The sequence below is a fragment of the Thalassophryne amazonica genome, chromosome 18 (genome assembly GCF_902500255.1).
Source record: "Thalassophryne amazonica chromosome 18, fThaAma1.1, whole genome shotgun sequence".
NCBI classification, from domain to species: domain Eukaryota; kingdom Metazoa; phylum Chordata; class Actinopteri; order Batrachoidiformes; family Batrachoididae; genus Thalassophryne; species Thalassophryne amazonica.
In genome coordinates, this window is record NC_047120.1 from 5,180,185 (window position 1) to 5,204,776 (window position 24,592).

Genomic DNA, 24,592 nt, shown 5'->3' on the forward strand with positions numbered 1-24,592 from the left:
AAACAACAATCGGTCCTCTCGTTGAGGTTCAAGAACCATTCTGTCCCGTGTCTATGACAAAGCAAGTAGTTTTAGCATTTATAGTTCTGGAAGTCATCAACTCTTAAAAGTAATCTTCAGAATGAAACATGAGCCTGACCTTACTGCCCTCAACATGGTGCCAGAGATTTCCAGTCACTGTATTTGCTCATTGGTTCACATCAAAGTCTCACAACTGTCTACTGAGACTGGAAGCACCTGCACTCTAAAGATGTGGACCTTTGACATCAATGTGCTCAAACATCTCTGTCAGGTGACCACAGAACTCCAGAGACATTTCCCAGGCATCTCTCAAACTAAAAGGTCCCAGAGAGTTCAGTGTCACTGACAAAATCAGTGACTCTTAACAAGTTTGACACTTTCACCAAATACAGACACACACACTTTTCGGCAGAATTCAGGAAGTCATTTAAAGCATGGATCATGAGTCTTGACCTAGGACAATCACATACGTAGACAAGTGTGGCAACATATGATTATTTTTAATATGCATATGTTGCGGACATGACGAGCGAAGCTCTTCAGCATCTCACCATGTCATTTAGGTCCATCAGACTTTTTTTGAGTAAATGCTTCGGTGGAGCATGAGCATAGCTAAAAACCTTCAGCTATTATATTAGAAAGATTAAAAAAGAACATACGAGGTCTGTCCAAAAAGTAACGGACCTTTTTAGTTTTTTCAAAAACTATATGGATTTGAATCACGTGTGATTGCATCAGCCAAGCTTGAACCTTCGTGTGCATGCGTGAGTTTTTTCACGCCTGTCGGTTGCGTCATTCGCCTGTGGGCAGGCTTTTGAGTGAGCAGTGGTCCACCCCCCTTGTCAGATTTTTATTGTCAGTGAAATGGCAGAGCGACTGCCACTTTGCTCCATGAAAATTTTTTCAGAAACTGTTAGAAACAACCAGGTGGAAACCATTCGAAAGAGTCAGATGGATTTCGGTGAAGATTCTGTCGGCGTCACACGGATTAAGGAGTGTTAAAACCTTTTTAAAGACGGCCCACAGCGGCGGAGGGCGCGCGGCGCACCGAGCGGCCATCGACAAGCTGGAACGACCAGATCATTTCTAAACTGAACACTGTGTTGATCCGGGCTCCGTGCCGACGCGCGAAATCCTCCGCACATCTTTCATTACAAAATCTCCTGTAACAGTGGAATGTGCCGCAAAAGTGCTATGTCCAGCTCTCTTGCCATTTCTGTGGTAGTCACACGATGTCCCGGATCAACACAGCGTTCAGTTTAGAAATGATCTGGTCATTCCAGCCTGTTGATGGCCACTCGGTGCGCCGCTCGGTGCGCCGCGCGCCCTCCGCCGCTGTGGGCCGTCTTTAAAAAGGTTTTAACACTCCTTAATCCGTGTGACGCCGACAGAATCTTCAACGAAATCCATCTGAATCTTTCGAATGGTTTCCAATTGGCTGTCTCTAACAGTTTCTGAAAAAAATTTCATGGAGCAAAGCGGCAGTCGCTCAGCCATTTCCCTGACAATAAAAATCCGACGAGGGGGGTGGACCAGTGCTCACTCAAAGCCTGCCCACAGGTGAATGACGCAACCGACAGGTGTGAAAAAACTCACGCATGCGCACGAAGGTTCAAGCTTGGCTGATGCAATCACACGTGATTCAAATCCATATAGTTTTTGAAAAAAAATAAAAAGGTCTGTTACTTTTTGGACAGACCTCGTAAGATTATAAAATCAGACCTTCACTGTGCCTTGTTATAGAATCACCAAGATGGCAGCCACATTTGTTGCACCTCAGCAACCAATGTGGCTTCTACTCTTTATAATGTCGTCTATGTTTGTCTACCGTCTGTTTGCCGGTTTGTGGCTTTTTCTCCAGTGGGGCTGATTTTTTTGTGTTATTTTTGGTTTGTGCCTCCGTCTACCGTAGAGTGAGCTTCGTATAATAAAGTTTGTATAATTGATTAATCTGTCAATCATTTTCTTGATTAATAAATTACTTGTTTGGTTCATAAAATGTCATAAGATGGGGCAAATGTCAATCAGTGTCTCCCAAAAGCTATGATACTGTACTTAAATGTCTTGTTTTGTCCACCATCCAGGGATATCCAGTTTACTGTCCCAGAGGACGAAAATGGTAAATGGACTGCATTTATATAGCGCTTTCCCATCTGACGAAGAAAGAAACCCTTCCTCCAAAATTGGCACCTTCAAGCCAGAATGAATTTGCAGCTGCCCACATTGACAAGCCAAATGCCTTCTGGAGGAACATCTTATGGTCAGACGAGATAATGATTGAACTATTTGGTCAGAATAACAAGAGGCATGTGGAGGAGTAAATGTGAGGCTTTCAAACCGAAGAACACTGTACCAACTGTCAAGCTTGGTGGTGGTACCATCATGCTTTGGGGCTGTTTTGCTGCCAGTGATACCATCGCATTGCAAAATATGGGTGGAATAATGAAGAAAGAGGACTACTTTAAAGGTCATATAAAAACAAACAGCTAGATGGTTAAAACTTGATCACAGCTGGGTGTTCCAACAGGAAAATCACCCAAAACACACATCATAATTGGTTGTGAGTTGGATAAAGCAGGCTAACATTAAGCTCCTGGAATGGCCTTCCCAAAACCCCGACCTCAAACCAACTGAAAATTTATGGACTACGCTCAAAACCCAGGTCAATTTCAGGAAACCAACCATTTTAAATGAATTCTACCAATACTACATAGAAGAGTGGTCAAATATCCAGCCAGAATTCTGCCAGAAGCCTGTTGATGGCTACCAAAAACATCTGGTCAAGGTGCAGCTTGCTAAGGGAGATTTAACCAAATACTAAGTGAAGGTGTATGTATATATTTGAGTCTGTATGTATAATTTTGACCTTGTGTGGATTAGAGAAGATCCAAAATAAACTCAAACTTGTGCACCTAATTCTTACTTTTTTTAAGTCATTAATGATGTGTGTTGTGCAGTCATTCCACACTGTTCAAAGACATCATTAAGGTCCTCTTCACATATAACACAATTGAAGCTGACTGGATGACAAAGGAGGAATTGTATGCCACTCGTGAAAAATCTGACCCGCCTCAAATGCCTCATACAACTGTCGTCACAACCATTCATGTACACCAATGGCCAAAAGAGAGCAAGTGCCCTGTGAGTGCACACATTCGACCCCCTCTCGGCAGGTGTTGGTAAAATTCCAAGGGCTACACACAAACATCCAACACTGCTCGCTGGACATTTAGAAAAGGTGGGGCTATTTGCACTCCTGACATGATAGTGGAGTGCAGATGACCACAGTCGAGCTGTCTGTTAAAACTTTCTAAGTGTCACATGAGTATGGCGTTACCAAGCAGCACATATGTCAAGCAAGTCTGCCCCAACACGTGGTGTGCCAGTGTGTCAGTGTGTCACCCCCCCATCACATGTGGCATGCGTGTGTGTCATGCCTCTGCCCCCTCTCCCCCCGCAACACATGTGCTGTGCGTGGGTGGGACGGGACATTTGCATGACATGTTGATAGTTATGTACAGACAATCACATGGGGACCGGCCAGTCACATCTGAGCGTGCACGGTACGGCCAGGCGCCTCTCAGCTGACCACGGGCCAGCCACTCTCTGACAGCTGGAAATGATGGCTCAGTGCGCACTACATGTTACATTAAAAACACACAGCCAGGACAAGTATATAAAATACTACAATAACTACATACATAATTACATAACAAATAACTAAAATAAATAATCACAGAACAAAGAAATAGAGAGTGACTCTTTGTTCTGTGCGCTGATCGAAATAGTGGGCATGTCCTGTCCACAAACAGCCACAGCTGTTGAGATCTGTGGACCTGCAAATCACAGCTGGAGAACATGTACCGTGTTATAACTGACATGACCTTACAACTCTCCATCGTGATACGCGTGCGTGTGCATGCCCTCCTCACATGGAAATCGCCTTTGCAGCAGGCTGCAGTGACCGCACAGTGCGCACACTGGCAGGCTGTGCCCAATGAAAAGGACTGTCTGATCATACGCTCAGCTGGTGATCTGAATGTCATGTCACCCACGTGAGCTGTGGTCCACATGACGCGGTGAACTTCAGCACAGGACCAGCTGGACACGGGGCCAGCAGATGTGGCCATGATAAGAGGGCACTGCTTCATTGACATCGATGACCATGGGTCATCTACAGAGGAACAGAAGGATCATACTTGTATTGTCCGCTTGATAAGAGGGATTAAATATTAGAAATTGTGGTGTTTTATGGTGTGTGTTCCCCCCCTTCCCCCCACAGCAGCAGCGTAATGTGGTACTACACGTTCCAAGTGCTCGCATTGTGTTCGTGTACGTGCACGAGCATGCACGAAACCGTTGCCGCGGTATCATGCATGCCTTTCAGGTGTGCACAGGTGTATTCTTTTCTATTTTCTCTTTTCATGACATTTGCATTATCATTTTATTAGTTTTATCAATATACAGTTTTAATATATTTCAACTAAACACTGTGTTGCTTTATTTCTGTCTGTATGTGCACTTTAATTGTCAATAAATGTTGTGATTAAAGCAAACTTAAATTAATGAATTTAGTAAAGTTTTGAGGTGGTTGTTTTATGTTTATACCCTCTCCTCAATAATGGAAAATAAACTAACATTACTGGGAAATCATAATTTATTTATACCTTAAATTGTTTCCAGAGATTTTTAGAACTGCTATGACAAGAAAGAAGGTTTTTACAGGTAATTTATGGACTGGAAATTAGTAAATAGTGCAGCAGATAACTGAAACAATCATGCAAATGGTGATAAAGGCATCAAATTTGGCAGAAATACTCCTTAGACACTCCTCTTTTGAAAAAACGATTGGCCACTTGACTTTTCAATTGGTGGTCAGGTAGGGGTCAATTGAAGAATTACACAGAGGTCAAAATTAAAAGATGCTCCAATCATATTGAAAAAATATTCCACATTATTTGCCTGATCACAAAGATTCCAAAAAGGTATAGTTTGGACTATCTGTGACTGAATTCTATGGAGTTACGGGATTAAAAACAGCAAGAATGGTGACAAAGGTCAGTTTCATTTTGTACAGGGGTCAAAAGTTAAAGTTGTTCCAATTTTGGTGAAAAGTAATGCAAATTATTGGTTGAGCTAATAGGATTAATAAATGGAATAGTTTTGACAGTGTTGAATGCTCGGTCTCCAAAGTAAAGGTCAAACAACATCTATGTCCATTGGATTCTATGACATGTGACATATGTTACCCTGTAACGCGATAAGTAAGGATGATACATGGTCCAAACTATTCTTTTTTAAAACCGTGTTAACTCAACTAGTAATTTGCATCACTTTTTACCAAAATTGGAGCAACTTTAACTTTTGACCGTCCAAACCATACCTTTTTGGAATCTTTATGATCAGGTAAGTAATGTGGCATAGGTTTCAATATGATTGGAGCATTTTTTTTATTTTGACTCCTGTGTTATTCTTCAATTGACCTCTACCTGAACGCCAACTGAAAATTCAAGTGGCCAATCGGTTTTTTCAAAACAGGATTGTCTGAGGAGTATTTCTGCCGAATTTGATGCTTTTATCACCATTTGAAGGATTCCGCTCTAAATATTCTCTTATCTGCTGCACTAAAAGGAGAAGAGTCAATGTTGAAGATGGTTGACTGACAAGGTGAAAGTCTTCTGATTAACACAAGTACTTGCCTCTGGGATGAGCACCATTCAACTAGTGTATGTCTACTCATTCAAAAGTCATTGCAAATCTTGCAATTGACTTTTTTTGGGGGGGGGGGGGGGGGGGGTTGGAGTGTTAAACACAGCTTTAACATCTTTACCTTTAGCTTCCAGCTCCAGTTTCTTCTTTCTGGCCCAGATATTATGATAATTCTCTGCAAGCAGCTCTGCCAAAGACTGCAGCAACACAAAATAAAACACGTATACCGTGACACAACATTAAGTGTACATTTATCTTTTGTAACACATACAACTTTCGTCTGAAAAGTTCTGCCTCATGCACAATTATCTCAAAAACAAGCAAGATAGTGACAGTAATCACATATCTGCTTCAAGCTTTCAATGTTCTCTGTCAGGTAGTGTCATTACTTTTCCATGTTGTCACCTTTCCTTTGCAAACACTCTTGCCAACACTGAAAAGGATTTTGCATCTCATCAGTGAAGAAATGTTGTCTCTCTGACCCAGTGATGCACAGCTGCTTATACCTCTGCATCATTAGTGTAACATGTTCTTCAAGGTTTTCTTTCAGTTTTGGAAAAAGGAAAAAATCGGAGGTTGTGAGACACAGACTGGGTGGTTGTTAGGATGCTGCTCAATATTATGGCCAAAACGTTTTTCAACTTTTTCAAGGTTCCGCCCCCATTTTTTTTTCCTTTTATGCAGCATACTAACTCCTACAAGTTTCCTTCAGATATATGGATATTTCCTGGTAGCTCAATGAACCGAAGTGTTTCTTATATCACGTAATATAACTGGGGCTCAGCTGACCAGTATGGCTATGAAAGTGTTTCTAGGAGCTGACTGCAATGGTGATCTACACATTCAGGCTCCGGAGGCATTTTATCGAGCTAGATGATGGCAAAGCTCATGTGCAGTCTGAAGATATACATCTTTCATTCCCAGTTCCGACTGACTGCACGTGAACTCTTGTCTCTTGGCCATTTCAACACATTTGTGATGAAGGTCTCCCTCAAGGCTTGGTTCACATGCATGTGTGCGTCATCTGCTCCACAAAATGATCTGCAGCTACTGCATGAGCTGGACAGCTACAAGAGGACAAATTAAGCTATTAGTAAAGCTGAAGTAAAGTCATTCTCTGGACAGCGCATTGTGACATTTTCAGTCAATTCTTTGTGTTAATCTGTGTTTGTTCAAAAAGGATGTATTAAGGAAATAACTGCTAGCAGCTGTTAGTCTTCATTTTAAGTATTTCTACAATATTATGTTTATGTTAAAGCAACTGTTATTTTTCATATCCAATTTTTTCTAGAAATTATAAAAGTATAATGCTGTTGAGCTACCAGTAAATATTATTATAATACATCCAAATTTTGTCAGCTTTTTTCTTTTCACATTATGAACAAATCTAGGGGGTGGGACAGTAAAAATAACAAACTTTATTTTTGAGTGGTACTCTAGTGGGTGTGGTAAGATTTGAGCTGCTGCAATGCATCCGGTGTTTGTTGACTTGATTTTGGATGAGCATCGTCGTGCTGAAGAATTGCATCTTTTCTATGAAAAGCCCATTTCAAGTGTGTGTGCAGCTTTTGCAGAGTGTCCACATATCGGTCGGACTTGACAGTGCTGGTGTGTTCATAATTCTGTGGACTACGCCATCGCACCCACACTAGATACTGTGCGTCTGTGGATGTTTTGGGCACCTCCTTCAAGCCCCTCCCACATCCCACTGTACTGACATCCACATGGGCATTAATCTAGAAATGCTCAATCCTCATGAATGTTCATGAGCACACAACCCCCAGCTGCAATGAATTCATTAAGAGTATACTGTTTCAAATGCATGTCCGTGTATGTCGCCATATTTTACTGACTACTTCGTGCATGTGTTATGTCGAAGGAGATTCTGTGCACACCTGAAACTGCAGGCAAAATAACATTTGGTGTAGCAATAGTTAATAAGTGAAGGATCATTCTGGTCCCAGTTTCACTTTGATATCTTGCTTGCTATTGAAATATCTGCTTTGGAGGCAGAATGTTTCAGCTGATCCTCTTTCATATGTTCACTATCTTCTGCTTGCTATATTTTTATTAGTTTGACCACTGCGCTGCAGTGACTTATTTTCTGACCAGGGATCGGAAGAGTTTCAGTGAACCACATGTACTGTGTGCAAATTATATTTTAATGTGGGCTTGTGGAGATTTGTGAACATGTTTATATGTGCATCTTACCTGCATGTCTCTGGACAATGTGACATTGCTCATGTCAATGGGCCGAGGGCTGAAAGCTGAACATCCTTCAAAGGAAAGCTGTGGAACAAGCAACAAATGTTTGCAACTATCCAAACTCAGCAACCCAACACAAACCAACAACTACACAGTAAATTTTTAATGGACATTTAACACTGCAAATCCCTATAAGTCAACAGCACAGTGGCTTAGTGTTTGGCACTGTTTCCTTACAGCATTCTTAAGATGCAGAGTATGCACTGTGTTCCAAAGGTAAAGAAGAAGTCAGTCACACAGCCGTTTCCTATCATGCACATTTTCTATAGAACAGCCTATCTGCTGAGATGAAACATTCTAATCCTGCAGCATTACCTTATAACTCTATCTTATAATTAACATACGAGAATCGTAGGCTTAGTTGCATGTAATCATCATCTTTCATCTCTCTAACTTCAGTTAGTTCCATTACTGTAGTACAAGGACAAGTGTCATCAAAATTTCAATTTCAATTCAATTTATTTTCATTTGTATAACGCCAAACCACAACAAGGTTGCCTCATGGTGCTTCACATAAGTAAGGTCTAACCCCCAGATCAACCATGGTAAGGAAAAACTCCCTCTGAGGAAGAAACCTCAAGCAGACCACACTCAAAGGGGTGACCCTCTGCCTGGGCCATGCTACAGACATAAAATACAGAACAATTCACAAAATGAACATACAGGAAATGTTACTGGTGCACAGGATGGTTTCTGGAACAGACACCACACCCACCTCTGGATGGAGCTGCACCTCAAACAGAGAGAAAAGAAAAAAGCAGAATCAAACATCAGAAAAACAACAAATACAGTGTAATTTGTCAACATAAATAAACCCTCAGCAAGTAACCACTCATTTGACTCATAGCCAAACCAGCAGTACCTCAGGACTCTACAGAGGAACCTCATACCATAGACTTCTTAGAGTCCAGGTCTCACAACTATACCGTGAGACCAAAGCACCAGGACCTTTGAACCCTGGCAGAGATCTGAAGGTTGTTGTGCACCTCTCTTGAGTGACCTTAATACATTTTTGTGTGTGTGTGTGTGTGTGTGTGTGTGTACCTGGCTAATTTGTGATATTCTGCGTGATTTGTTGTGTAGACTGGCGGGGTCTCCTTCTCTGATCCTTTCAATGGTCCAGCCCCAGGACAACATGGTCTTCACAGACTCTCGTACAGGCCAGCAGTAAGCCTCCTTGTCCTGTGAGATTAAATCCAGTGTTCAGAGGACCACACAACTCATATACAACACTTTTTATTCAGAGCATTATGCTTTGTCACACTGTTACATGTCTGTACACTTTGAAGGGACAAAGTCCCTTTGTGAATGCTGCTTCAGTAAAACAACAAGCACCATTAGCATCATAACACCTTAGCAGAGGAGCTAAGCAGCAGTAGACATGGTCTCTGTCATGCTGGATGACACAAGAGCTGCAAAAATAAAAACTAAAAACAAAAATAATCACCAAAAATAAGCATTAAAAATCAGCACAAATTGTTTTATTCATTTTTGTTTTGTCTGTGTTTTATTTATTGTGTTCCTGAGTTAGTGTTCTGATCAATTTGAATTTATTATTCATTGATTTTATTTAATTTTGTTTTTCAGTATCAAATGGCACTCGGTCAAAAAATGTTTATAGTTTAAGGATTAATTTTTTTATTTCAATCAAAGTGATACAATTTTTTTCTGTTACAATGTTAATAAAATTATTCTTTGCTTTAAGCTGATCTAAAGTTCTTTCTTTTTTGTTTTCTTTAATGTTAATAAGGATACAATGTTATGCAGAGGGGTACTTATAATAATTTTATGAACAAAAGATACTATTTATAGTCACGGCGGAGAGTGGGGTGGGGTGAGGGGGAGCGAAATGTTTTCTTCTTCCTAGGGAGGGTGGAACAGAAAATAATTGAGAAGCACTGGTTTAGAGGAAGGATACAAAAAACTATCAGAGATTTCAGCTGTCAGTTTCCACTGTGAGGAACATAGTGAGGAAATGGAAGACCACAGGCATAGTACTAGTTAAGGCCCGAAATGGCAGGCCAAGAAAAATCTCAGTCCCCAGACATGAATATTATTGAAAATCTGTGGTGTGATTTTAAGCGGGCTGTCCATGCTCAGAAACCAACAAACCTGAGATGTTTTGTAAAGACAAATGGTCCAAAATACAATCCAAATTCCAATGAAGTTGGGACATTGTGTAAAATGTAAATACAGTTGCTTGCAAAAGTATTCAGTCCCTTGGTATTTCACACATTTTAATTTGTTTATGACATTTGAAATACAAAAGTAAACCAGGCTTGTCAATATAAAAATTTCTAAAATTATCTTCCTTAAACTCAAACTGAAGTAAATCTCTACAACCTGACATAAATTAATTAAAACTATAAAAGCCAAGATGATGGGTTGCATAAGTAATAGGCCCTTTTGGTGTAATACCTGTAAATAATCAGTTTTATTGCCAGTTTTCTTCAGACAAGTCAGGGGATGGATACATGAACATTTCCAAGTCACTGAATATGTCTTGGCAAGTAAACTGATTATTTACAGGTATTATAACAAAGGGGCTGATTACTTATGCAACCCATCATCTTGGCTTTTATATTTTTATTAATTTATATCACGTTTCAGACATTTGTTTTCTGTTTGAGTCTGTAAGTCCCTTCGGCTGCTCCCTTGTTTGCACTTGGGGTCGCCACAGCAAATCCAAGGTGGATCTGCATGTTGAATTGGCACATGTTTTACGCCGGATGCCCTTCCTGACGCAACTCCACATTACATGGAGAAATGTGGCAGGGGTGGGATTTGAACCCGGAACCTTCTGAACTGAAACCAAGCACATTAACCACTTGGCTGACAATCGACAATCTGGCAGGGGACCGTGAGACTGTGAGGGCTTAAATAGAGAAGGTGGCAATTAAGGAACAAGACGCACATGTGGGAGAAGGTTCTGGAAGGGGCGTGACTGAGAAACACAAAGGCAGGTGCAAGAGGGTGCAGTGAGACAAAAGGCAAAGCAGACTAAAGCAAGATAAATAACTGACAAAAACCAATGGTTAAAAAACATGACGTGCTTAAGACAAACAACGTGAACAAAACAAAAGGGGCAAAACTAGGAAATAACATGACAAGCCTAAAAATAGGATAACAAGAACATTAATGACTATAATGGAACTGACACTGGCTAAAGTATAAAAGTAAATGTAATAATTGATAATGAGGCAACACAAATTATTAACTAAACAGAAAATAAATAATGTACAGAAAAACAAAACCAGAAACCACAGAATACAGATAATGCAGTGAAGGGCAGAATAATAAACAGAGTACCCAATCTATAACTAAAGGAACATAGATTACAAAACACAAAAGGTAAATGAAACAAAACCAGAAACTACAAAATAACCAACAAAAAAACACCGACAGAGGCCACAAGACAATGACTGGTGAACAGAAAACAAAAACCAATGATAAACAGAGCATGATCAGAATAAAAACACAAATGTTCAGATCAAGGAAGCTGATATCAATACAAAACTATGACAGGAGCCCCCAAAGGGCAGGATCATGATACTTTTGAGAATTTGCCCTTAATTCTCAACTGAAAACACAAACAAAACTGTAGGTTACCTCAGTTTGGTTCACTCAGTTTCCAGGATCAGAACAGACTCAAAATAATGAAGTACAGCAGGAAAACAGGGATTCTAGAATGAGGTGATGGCCTGAGGGCCCAAATGAACACAGTAGAGTCACCTGAACACATCATGCTGTTCCACAGTACCTTTTCAGAGAGGTCTTTGTATGCTTTCAGTAAGGGATGGTTCCTGCTGATTTCACAGATTTGTTCACCGTGTGACCAGCCTCTGGAAAACTATGAAGACCAGATATTATTACATTTTTCTATTATTCCCAATATTAATGTCACTCTTAAGTGAAAACACCTGCAAACATGATCTGTGCTCACCTTGTCAAGACACCACTTCTCATGGTTATGTTCAGCATATCTGTTTATGAAATATTCCAGTTTCTCTGGAACAGTCACACTGGCACAGAAGGGAAGTGAGACATTAGGAAAAACATATAGCTGTCAGACTCCTCACATCCACCAAATAAAATAAAACTCAAACAAGACTCAGTGGTCATATAAAGGTATATCAATTTTTAAATTTTTAAATTTTTTTTGGTCAGGTAAAAAAGTTTATATTTTACAGATTTCACACTTATTAAATATAAACTAAAATGTTTCAAGCATTTTTTTAATTGCGATAATTACAGCTGCTGGGTGAGAAAAAAGAAAAGAATAAAATAAAAACTGGAGTGCAAAGGGCCCTGTGGGTTACTGGCTCAATTAAAGCCCATGGCAAAATGTCCATTTCTGGCATAAAAATGGCCAATGTTTCCAAACCAACATTGTTGTTGTTGCCTATTCGGTTGATCCCATTTTGTGGTCAGGGTTACCACAGCAGATACAGCCAGATCTGCATTTGTAATTGGCACAAGTTTTATGCCGGATGCCCTTCCTGACGCAAATAATTTTGGGATGGGAACAATGTCGGTGACCAATATTGTGCCCTTGTCAAATTAAAAGAGGAGTTATCAGACAGTTTTTGAGAAAATTCAGTCCAAATACCAAAATTGGCTGTTTTCGGCATAAAAATTGCTACCATTTCTAAAATGAACTAATCTATGATTACAATTTTTTGACGTGAAATATGTCAACAATCCATAATACGCCTTTGACAAATTAGGGAAAAAAGTTAACTTAAAAGTTAATTGCCATTCAGTGCTAAAAATGGCTATTTTCAGTATAAAAATGGCTGCCATTTTCAAATGAATGAATCTATGAATATGATTTTTAGACAGGAGCAATGCCAATAACCCATATTGCGCCCTTGCCAAATAAAAAAATAGCTATCAGACAGCATCTGAGAAATCGCAATAAACAATGCAGATGACTATGACGGTTGCCGTGCCATGACACAGGGTTACGCCCTATTGGCTGGTAACCCAACAATAATAAAGAATATTTCATAAGTTCAATCTTCTTCTTCCAGCTGCTCTCATTAGGGGGCACCACAGCATATCAATCATTTCATCTCATTCTGTCCTCTCCGTCTTCCTCTGTTAACCATCAACCAGCTGCATGTCCTCCGTCCTCTTCTCTCTTCACCTTACGCCACATCTCCTTGTACTCCTGCCTACTTTCTTCATGTCTCCGACTATCCCAATTTTTTTTGCCTACCTCTGCCAAAAAAGACATTTGGGAAAGCATAAGGAGAATTATGCTTTCCTGAACGTCTTTTTTCCCACCACCAAGTCTCCTTGTCTTCCTCACTGTCCAGATGTCACACCCAGTACCTTCCTAGCTGTCTCCCTCAAGACTGCAGTACTTTTCCAGATGTTCAAAATTGCTTCCCCTCCATCCAGTGCTTCTCTCACTTCCTCCCTGAATTAGGGTGAGGGGTTAGGGTTTAGGGTTCTTCCTTCACCTTCCACCATCTGATCCTTTGTTGACCTCTGACTCTCCTCTTCTTCTTCACCTCTAAAGTCATCCTACGAACCACCATCCTATGCTGTCTGACTACACTTTCTCCTGCCACCACCTTATAGTCACCAAGTTCTTTCAGTTTGCATCTCCTATAAAGAATGTAGTCCACCTGTGTACACCTTCATCCACTCTTATGTCACCCTGTGCTCTTCCCATTTCTAAAAGTAGGTGTTCACCACAGCCATTTTTTTTGCAAAATCTACCACCATCTGTCCTTCCACATTCATGTCTTTGATACCATATCTACCCATTACTTCCTCATCACCTCTGTTCCCACTGGCAACATGTCCATTGAAGTCCATTTCAATCACCACTGTTTCATGCTTGGGCACACTGTCCACCACCTCATGTAACTCACTCCAGAAAACTTTCTTCTCCTTCATTTCATGCTGTTCTTCTTCACCCAGCAGTAGCCTAATTTCTGCCGGTACCCTGATGGGCAATAGAACCAATGGCAGACATTGTTACCCCAGGCTTCGACCAGTCCTGTACAGAAATTCAATTTGTACTCTGCATGGTTCTGTTTGCTTTTTTATGCTAGATGCCCTTCCTGATGCAACACTACTCATTTATCCAGCCTTGGGACTGGCACTCAGAATATACTGGCTGCACACCCCATTTGGCCAGGTTTATTTCATGAGATCAATAAAAAAAAAAAATATATATTTATGAGACAGGAATGTCAAACTTCTGTAATGGCCCCTTCACACATAGTGTGAAGTTTGGATGGCGTTTGGACGAAAACGGAGAAACAGCACGGAATTAGAGCAAAAAACATTGTACCTAAGGGCAGGCGTGCACAAACCCGGGCAAGAGTTCGTGCACGCGCTGGTGTCCGTCGAGCAGGAACAGTGCCAGGTGCACCACATGGTGCTGCTTATGTGGAAGAAATAAAAACCAGCCGGTATGTGTGGAACCATATTACGCCACTTATGTGGAATAAATAAAAAAATAAAAACCAGCCGGTACATGTGGGACCACATGTAATTATATGGAATAATTAAAAAAGAAAGAAAAAAACACACCACCCAGGATGCAAACTCACGCCTTTCAAAACCTCTGATTACCGGTCAGAGACTTTACCACTGAGCTGTTCAATGAAAGCTGCGGGAAGCTGCCTCATATCAGGAAGGACATGGAAGTATTACGAAAAAAAATTAAATTCCACACCATATAAAAACACTGCATTTATCAAGTGAGCAATACAAATATGATCCGTCTGTTCCTCTGGTAATGACCCATGGTCACAGACATACAATCATGAAATGACATGGATGAGAAGCAGTGTGCTCTGATGTCTACATCTACTGGTCAGGTGTGTCCAGTCGTTCACACGTGTTCTGCCTGGCATACGTGTCTTGTGGATAGCGCCGCATAGCACAGACACAGAGTCATGTGGAACATAGCTTACATAGACAAGCTGAAATGTCCAGAAAAAAATGTGTTGAATCACGTTCTAAAAATTCTAGAAAATCACCCTTATGGCATCCAAAATGCTCATCAATTCACTTTTTTTTTTTTACATACATTTGCTTCTGGACAAGTTAAAAATGTAATTTTATGTCTAAATTGTTCTGTGGGCCGCTGAAGAGGAGGTACTGCTGGCTCACCACCACCAGATGGCGCCCTGCTTGGAGTGCGGGCTCCAAGCACGAGAGGGCGTCAGAGCCGCTGGGAGTGACAGCTGTCGCTTATCAGCACCAGCTGTCACTCATCACCATCACTATAAAGGCCGGACTGCAACTCCACCTCCTCGCCGAGAAATCAGCTACCAATCGAGGTAACCTTCTCTGCGATTGATATTGTAACTAAACATTGTTCTGTGTGCAGCCATGTACCTGCGGGCTCTGTCTGAAGCTGGACTGGCGGACAGTGGGAGTGCGACGTTCTTCGCCTCTCACTCCATCCAGGGAAGAGACTAACAGGAGCTGCAGGGGTGAAATTGTTTCTGGAGGTGGAGGTTCTCCCTCCTGGAGGAACTAATCAAAGGACGATTACTGGGTGTGTCTTCACACACCCACCATTAACTGTTTCTGTTTCTGCCAGCAGTACCTGTTCTGACAGCTGGAGACGGTGGCCACCTGGAACTCGGGACTTGGCGGCTCCGGTGTTCTTCAGATCCACTGGCAGTGGAAGCCGTGTGGGATCCGGCTCTTCTTTGGACAGGCATCTTCTATCCTCGAGCCTGCCCACACGTCACCTTGTATACGATTGACTGTACTCCTCTATTGTTTTTGTCTGTATTCCGTTGTGCAATTCACAACATTAAATTGTTACTTTTTGGCTCATCCATTGTCCGTTCATTAACGCCCCCTGTTGTGGGTCCGTGTCACTACACCTTCCCAACAGGATTTCTCGGCCAGCGTGATGGATCCCGAGGGGCGTCAACCATCGCTTGAACAGCCAATGGAAGAGTGAGGTGAACAGGCATCAGCAGGAGGCGTGTTAGGTGAGCTGCAGCAAATCTTAACCGCTTTCACTGCTCGGTTGGACTTAGTCACTGAGCAGAATGTTATTCTCAATCGGAGGATGGAGGCTCTCACCGCCCAGGTGGAAGCGCGTGCTCAGGGCGCTGCTGCAGCACCTCCTCCCGCTGACCGGAGGCCTGAAACAGACATTCCGCTGGTCGTTCAACGACCCCCCCCACCATCCCCTGAAGCTTACAAAAGCCCTCTGGAGCCGTACGGAGGCTGTGTCGAGACGTGCGCAGACTTCTTAATGCAGTGCTCGCTTGTCTTTTCACAGCGTCCCGTCATGTACGAGTCAGCCGGGTGGCTTACGTAATAAATTTGCTTCGAGGAGAGGCACGCGCCTGGGCTACGGCGCTCTGGGAGCAGAATTCACGGCTCCTAACGACATATACTGGGTTTGTGGGGGAGTTCAGACAGGTGTTCGACCACCCTCATAGAGGCGAGACTGCTTCAAGCATGCTGCTGTCGATAAGACAGGGGTGCCGAAGCGCAGCTAAGTATGCAGTCGACTTCCGCATCGCGGCAGCGCGGGCCAGCTGGAATGCTGTTGCGCTCCACGCCGTCTTCGTAAACGGACTGTCTCTGGTCCTTAAGGAGCACCTGGTGGCGAAGGATGAGCCGCAGGATTTAGACGGGCTTATCGACCTGGTAATACGGTTAGACAACCGATTAACAGAACACCGACGGGAGCGAGACGAGGGGCGTGGTCAGGCACAAGCTGTCCCTCTTCCTCCCGGGTCTGAAAGGGAGCCATCTTCCCCACGCTCCACAGCCAGGGTACTCCACGTGACGACAGCTCCCCCTGCTGCCGTTGTTAGGGAAACGAGCAGGACCAAAATGAGATCAGATCAGAGACAAAGGAGGCTGGTCCGTGGAGAGTGTTTTCTCTGCAGCTTAACCGAGCACACGCAGAAAAACTGCCCCAAACGGTCAAAACAGCAGCACTCGTCCTTAGAGACTGGGCTAAGGGTGGGTCATAATACTCACGCGGGGAAAGCCCAACGATCTGCACGCATCCCAGTTACGATCCTGAGTGGGGATCTAACCCTTCACGCCCCAGCACTGGTGGACACGGGGTCAGAGGGGGATCTGCTGGATAGCAGATGGGCAAAGGAGGTTGGGCTCCCTCTAGTGGCCTTACCGTCACCATTGTCGGTACGGGCACTAGATGGCACCCTTCTTCCACTAATCACACATCAGACACAGCCAGTGACAATGGTTGTGTCTGGAAATCACAGGGAGGAGATTGTGTTTTATGTAACACCTTCTACCTCCCGAGTGATTTTGGGTATTCCATGGGTGTTAAAACACAATCCCCGGATTGACTGGCCATCTGGGGTTGTGACGCGGTGGAGCGAAACCTGCCACCGGGAGTGTTTAGGATCCTCGGTTCCACCCGGTGTGACAGCTAAGGAGGAGGTTTTAGCCCCCCCACAATCTGGCGGCGGTGCCAGCTGAGTACCATGACCTTGCTGACGTCTTCAGCAAAGATCTGGCACTCACGCTGCCCCCGCACCGTCCGTGCCATTGATTTGATACCGGGCGCTGAGTACCCGTCCAGCAGGCTGTACAACTTCTCACGTCCGGAACGCGAATCAATGGAGACCTACATCCGGGACTCATTAGCTGCCGGGTTGATCCGGAACTCCACCTCTCCGATGGGTGCTGGTTTCTTTTTTGTGGGCAAAAAAGATGGCGGACTCCGTCCATGCATTGACTACAGAGGGATGAACGACATCACGGTTCGCAACCAATACCCATTACCTCTGTTGGATTCAGTGTTCACGCCCTTGCATGGAGCCCAAATTTTCACTAAACTGGATCTTAGGAATGCGTATCAACTGGTTCGGATCCGGGAGGGAGACGAGTGGAAGACGGCATTTGACACCCCGTTAGGTCACTCTGAGTACCTGGTCATGCAGTTTGGCCTCACCAATGCGCCCGCGACGTTGCAAGCGTTGGTTAATGACGTCTTGCGGGACTTCCTGCATCGGTTTGTCTTCGTATATCTGGACGATATACTCATCTTTTCCCCAGATCCTGAGGCTCATGTTTAGCATGTACGTCAGGTCCTGCAGCGGTTGTTGGAGAACCGGCTGTTTGTGAAGGGCGAGAAGTGCGAGTTCCACCGTACTTCTTTGTCCTTCCTGGGGTTTATTATCTCCTCCAACTCCGTCGCCCCTGATCCGGCCAAGGTTGCGGCGGTGAGAGATTGGCCCCAACCAACAAACCGTAAGAAACTACAGCAGTTCCTCGGTTTTGCTAATTTCTACCGGAGGTTCATCAAAGGCTACAGTCAGGTAGTTAGCCCCCGACATCCCTGACCTCCACAAAAGTCCCCTTCACCTGGTCGGATCGGTGCGAAGCTGCGTTTAGGGAGTTGAAACGCCGGTTCTCGACTGCGCCAGTCCTGGTGCAGCCCGATCCAAAATGCCAGTTTATAGCTGAAGTGAACGCCTCTGACTCAGGGATAGGAGCCGTGCTATCCCAGAGCGGGGAATCCGACAAGGTTCTCCACCCATGTGCCTACTTTTCCCGCAGGTTGACCCCGGCTGAAAGGAACTATGACGTCGGCAATCAGGAACTTCTTGCGGTGAAGGAGGCTCTGGAGGAGTGGAGACACCTGTTGGAGGGAGCTTCGGTACCATTCACGGTTTTCACAGACCATCGGAACCTGGAGTACATCCGGACCGTCAAGCGTCTGAACCCCAGGCAAGCCCGCTGGTCACTGTTCTTTGGGCGTTTTGACTTTCAGATCACATACCGCCCCGGGACGAAGAACCAACGCAATAAGGTATTTACCAATAGATCAAGTGGTTGTGTGAGAAGAGTTTTAGGGATGCGACAGATGTAGAAGCTTTTTGTGCCTTTGCTCACTGACAATAAGTCACATTCATCAACAGACTCTTTTTGAACCCATGTTCTTGAACGAAGAGTACTGATAACATAATGTCTGAGATCCATTCTCCAGCACGGTTTGCCATGACACTACATGAGCACTGCTCCTCTGTCTCAAAGTATGAGCTTGTGTGGCTGGCACACACACACACACACACACACACACACAAGCACTGAAGCAGGTTCAATAATTTCTAGACAGCAATCAAAGCAATTTACCTTGTGTTCCCCTGACATGTGATAATTTAGCTCAAGTTGCGCACTCAGGAGTTTATTTTGTTTGGCCAATAGCCAGACCAAAAGGTGTGTTCAGGATTTTGAGACTTATCGCTGCATTCATGGTCATGTCAGCTTGGTTTGATTGAATAGCTCTCTTAAAGAGCCACAGTCTGATCATCAGCCTCCCCTTTTCACAGGACAGAAGGCTCACAGCTTCCACTCCATCCTAGTATTTGTCTGTCACTGCATCACACTTGAGCTATAGCCAGGTCAAACCTCATCCATTCCACCTGCCAGATGGCACATGCTGCCAAGCGGCATCAGTTTGTGGTGCCGCACTACAATTCGGTATAAATAGTGTGGTTTGCCAAGCAAAATGTGCTGCTCCAGACCGTCTGGAGCAGCCCAGAATCTGGGAGTAGCCAGAATCCAGGAGACCAGTGTTGCCGACCGAATGGTCCCCCTAAAATTCAGTCCCCCTGATGACCGAGTTCACGGATTAACACCTGGTTTCTGCTTGAAAACTGCACACCACTCATCATCTATCTCAGCAACAGATATATGAAGCTTTAGTACAACAATTATTTCCAGATGAATTCAGCATTATTTAATTATAAAAGGCGACGGAAACGATCAGAGCGCCACAGCTTAATGAGCTGCTACCTGATGTGTTCACTGCGCAAAACCACCATCATCATCATCGGACATTTCGCCTCGTTCCTGCTTAAAACTGACTTTAGAATGATTTAAGAGGGTTTACCTTCATCATCTGATGGTTAATAATCCCATTAATCCATTTGATTATTTTGGGTGAAGAGACTCTGCCTCAGAAGTGCTGCTGTGGTCCGAAATGACACATGCAGATGCAAAAGGCGGGTGGTTTTTTAGGGGCGGACCATATGGTCTGCGACACCAGGTCTCCCAGATTCTGGCTACCCACTCCACTGGGTCATGTCCAATTATATGATCATGCTTCTGTATGTCTCTGCCTCATCCTGGTCCATGAAGATACAAGCCTGTGTCACACACTCAGATCAAACCAACCCAGGTGTCCCTGGTCAAGAAAACTAATCAGAAACCTACCAGACTTCAACTCTCTCATTTGATTCCAGAACTTGTGCCCTCATCATTTTGCTTATGGTGTGATGATCAGCATCATAAAGTTCATACTAATGTTGTCAATATTAATTTCAGAACTGGAACACTTCATGACGAAAGATAGTCAGGGTGGTCATAAAAATGCAGAACCACAAAGACGATAACTATCAACATACAGATACATACATAAACTTTTTGTTTAGATGCAGCTACAGACAGACAGACAGACAGACAGATATATGGTATAATTCATATGTCGACAAAATTGTGCAACAGAACACTGAACATTATATATTATTATTTTGTAAAATGTGAGTATTGTGTACTTTGTGGTGTCTGCAGGTTGTGGAGTGAAGTTTCCTGCAGAGTCCATTGATGACTGCTTCTCCATCAGGGCCATGTAGCTTGATTCCATGTAGTCCGGAGGAAGAGCTCCAGCTACAGCACTAAGGCACGGTAACGCCAGCTTAAACAGCTCCTGGTCGTAGCGCTAGATCACACATACATGAACACGTTCATGTGTTGACATCAGCATCTCACTCACTAAGTTATAAACTGAATACAGAGTCACACTGGAGTACTATAAGGACGCTCACTTTGCATGATAGAGCATCGAATATTCCCCAGAACAGCTTCCTGGAGAGGTGAAGCTCTTCATCAGATGCTGCTCCAAAGTTTCCCCACCCACCAGCAAGGCAGTAGTACTTCCAGCACCGATCGTAGTGATTGGTCAGCAGCTGGGAAAAAAGTCAAGGCATCAAATTAGGGTATTAGCTATGATTAGATGGGCAGTAAAGTGACTGGAACAGATGGAGTACTGAACATAAAATTTACTCATCACACCTCTGACTTAAGGCCCCTTCACACATAACGCGAACGAGGCCGAAGGTCACATGAAGGAGGATTTGAATGGCACTCGTGAAAAATCCAAGCCACACTTGAGCGCCTCAGTCAGCAGAACCGTTCGGCCACAGTACATGCACTCCACATTCACAGCGCACTTGTGCTGGAAACCCAAATGAACGGCGGTCAAGATGAGGTCATACTGCTATCTGATCATGGTCACAACATTCACACGGCATGTCGTACGCAAGTTGGACCATTCAGACTGTGGTCGAGGGGCTGCATGAAATGATTAGTCATTTTGAACCCTGGCCGAATGTCACAATCAAGCCAACCTTCACACCAGCGGCCGAATGAGGGTGAATGGTGCCCGAATGGCCATTCGACCCACGCTTGGTCAGAATTGAGTTGCCACCCATGAACTTCCAACAGCAGTCGTGGGGCACTAAGGAAATGAGGGTTCTGCTGTGTCATATGGAGTCATACTATCCAAGTTTTGCCGCATCATACAGTGCAAATTTTGCATCACCACGCTTATCTTCATAGTAGAGTAGAGCAGAGAAGGATATTCTTTCACCAAAACAGATCAAATCTAGGCTTGCATGTCAGATGTACCTTCTGGCAATTTGTAGGTGAACTTTCAGGTCTTCTTTTTAAGAAACTCCTCCTCTGTACCACTTCATCATGAAGCTGTATAACTGGTCATACAAAATGCACAGCTTGCACTGTGCACAATTTCTCCAATCACAGCCACATAAGCCTATGACTTCCTCTGGATTCTCTGGGTGTCTTGGTGTCTTTCCTCACTCCTCCTTCTTCTTGCACAGTCAGTTTTTGAGAACTGTCTGCTCCATGCAGATTTTCTCTGGAGGATTGCCTCCCCAGTGTATTTACTGTTAATGTTGTGCTTTGTTGCCCCATTGTTGCCAGTGCTTCCCATGGTTTCTTGTTTATGTCTTCTACTTGTGTGACGGAAGGTAGCACGAGTCTCTGTGCATGTCGTAGTCAAGTAAACCTCACTCCCAACAGCTTTTGGCCTTCTGGTTAGAGCATCTGCCTCACATGCCAGAGATCCTGAGGGGAGCAAGTGAGAGGAGGCAATACAACAACACAATGCAGAGCAGTGAGCGTTTTGATTTCTGCCTGCTCTCTTTGGACACTTTGTGATTGCTTTTTTTGTGTTTTGACCCTTTCTCTGTCTCTCTATTTTCCTGCCAATCCCCTCACAGACACTGTTGCCAGTTTTGAACTGATATCTTGTGTACTGATCATGTGACCTGAGCAACACATAACACAAATGAAGCCAACTGGCACACGAAGGAGGAACCGTAAGCCACTCTGAGCCGCCTCGAACGCCTCGCACGCTTAGTACAGCAGTCGCCACAACCATTCAGGCATGGCACATGCACTCCTCACTCACATGATGTTTGCAGTGGAAACCCATTCAAACGGCACGCACGATGAGGTTGCAGTGCCATCTGATCACGTTCACAGCATTCCCATGGCGTGTCGAACGCAGGTTGGACATATCATGCCGCAGCTGAGGAGTTGAACGAAATTATTGGCCATGTCACATCATGGCCGAATGGAGCAATGGAGACGGCCTTCACACCTGCAGCCAAATGTCAGCAAATCCCAGATGACTGGCCAGTCAACCCACTCTTGGCTGGAGTTGTACAAAGACGAGATACCACCCAGGAACATCCAACCACACTCACGGGGCACTTAGAAAAGGCGGGGCTATTTGCACAGCCGGCATGAGAGTAGAGTGCGGGTGAACACTTTCAATTGGGCTGTGCGAATGGCCCCAATTTTCTAAATGCCCCATGAGTGTGTTGTTACCAAGCAACACAAATGTCATGCAAGTTCTCCCCCCCGGCAACGCATGTGGCGTGTGAGTGTGTCGCACCCCCCCCGCAACACAAATGGCGTGAGGAGTGTATTATCGTCGCTCCCCCCCACACACACACCATGATTGTCAGGTGCGGCAGAGGTGGCCGGAGTGTATTCGCTGTCCAGTGCAGCGTGCATCTGGACAGCTGTACTTTCCAGCTGGAACAGCTGACCGCTGTGTACTCGCAACTCAACTTGAGAACATATGTTGTGCCATGAACAACATGAATCACACTCTACGCAATGCATGTGTGGGCGGACTCTCACGCTCTCATGACATGCTGATAACTACGTACAGACAAGATCACATGGCACAGTGTGAACTTTTTTATCAGCCAGCCGCCCAGGCTAATGAACCTTCCATCATGTAAATCGTAGTCTACATGACAGACAGAAAGAGTGGAAAATAAATAAAACATGGGGAAAGGTGTGAACTCATTCATGTGTGATCACTTTGCTCATAGCGCTGTGGACACACGGGGCCTCTCAGCTGATCACCAGCCAGCGACAGTCAGCTGGAACTGACAGTGCACATGACGTGTTAAATTAAAACACAGAAATTGTACAGATGCAAGACAACTAATAAATACTAGAGCCCGACCAATATGGATTTTTTGAGGCTGATGCCGATAACGATATTTGGATGAAAATAATGTTAATAATCGATAAATCGGCTAATTTGCTCCTAGTCGATAAATCAGCCGATATTTTTTTAAATGAATAAAAAGTTCTTTTTTGGACCCTTAACAAAAAAGGTATGAGCTAAAAGCTGAAGCTTTGTCCTCATATTGATTAACTTTATAACAGGGAAGAATTTTCAAGTTAAAAAAATGCAATCAAGAATTAAACCTTTGTGAAATTAGCAAATACATATCCTTAAAAAGTTGTGAAATACATCTGATCTTTTACATTGCAGACACAAACATTATTTCAGTAACTGTTCTATTTATGAGAAATTATCGGCGTTCTATCTGCAAAATTTCGGCCGATAGTGAGTACTTTGAAAAGGGCTTATACCTGCCAATAATATCGGCCGGCTGATATATCGGTCGGGCTCTAATAAATACAACAATAACTACATACATATTTTCATAAGAAATACATAAAATAAATAATCACAGAACAAAGGAACAGAGAGTGAGATGTTTTTTTCTGTGAGCTGTGAGTTCGTTCACTGAGGTGGGTGTGTCGGCTGCAAGCAGCAGCTGTTGAGACCTGAGTCCTTGCAGTTTGAGAACACATACCGTGTCATGTAGAATATAACCTGACAACACTCCACCATGAGGTGCATATATTGATATGCTGTCCTCACGTGGAAATAAATTAAAACACATATCGCCTTGCAACACAGGCAGCAGCAAGCGCCGTCAGGTCAACAGCCAGGCTGCCCCATGTGAATATATATGTTTGGTCATGTGAACACTCGGCTGGCGAGCCGAATGTCATGTCTACCACGTGAGTTATGGTGCACAGGACGCGGTGTCCTTCGGTGCACTGATCGCTGGACAACTGGAGATGCTGAGCCACTGATGTGGACATGATAAGACATGGGTTATATACAGAGGAACAGAAGGATCATACCTGTATTGTCCACTCTTATAAGACGGATTAAATATTAGAATTTGTGATTTTTTTATATGGTATATGG

General features: G+C 43.7%; 1 protein-coding gene across 3 annotated transcripts in view; it reads right to left on the reverse strand.

The window, feature by feature from the left end:
* Positions 1-24,592, reverse strand: part of ryr2a (ryanodine receptor 2a (cardiac)) — a 723,597-nt gene that overhangs the window by 313,930 nt on the left and 385,075 nt on the right. For all 3 annotated transcript variants that reach the window (XM_034193918.1, XM_034193917.1, XM_034193919.1), the window contains exons 55-61: positions 20,805-20,945; positions 20,535-20,698; positions 11,939-12,017; positions 11,756-11,845; positions 9,040-9,177; positions 7,942-8,019; positions 5,852-5,927 (exon numbers count right to left, since the gene is read on the reverse strand). In XM_034193918.1, coding sequence (XP_034049809.1) covers positions 5,852-5,927; positions 7,942-8,019; positions 9,040-9,177; positions 11,756-11,845; positions 11,939-12,017; positions 20,535-20,698; positions 20,805-20,945 — 766 coding nt within the window. The remainder of the gene's footprint in view (positions 1-5,851; positions 5,928-7,941; positions 8,020-9,039; positions 9,178-11,755; positions 11,846-11,938; positions 12,018-20,534; positions 20,699-20,804; positions 20,946-24,592) is intronic.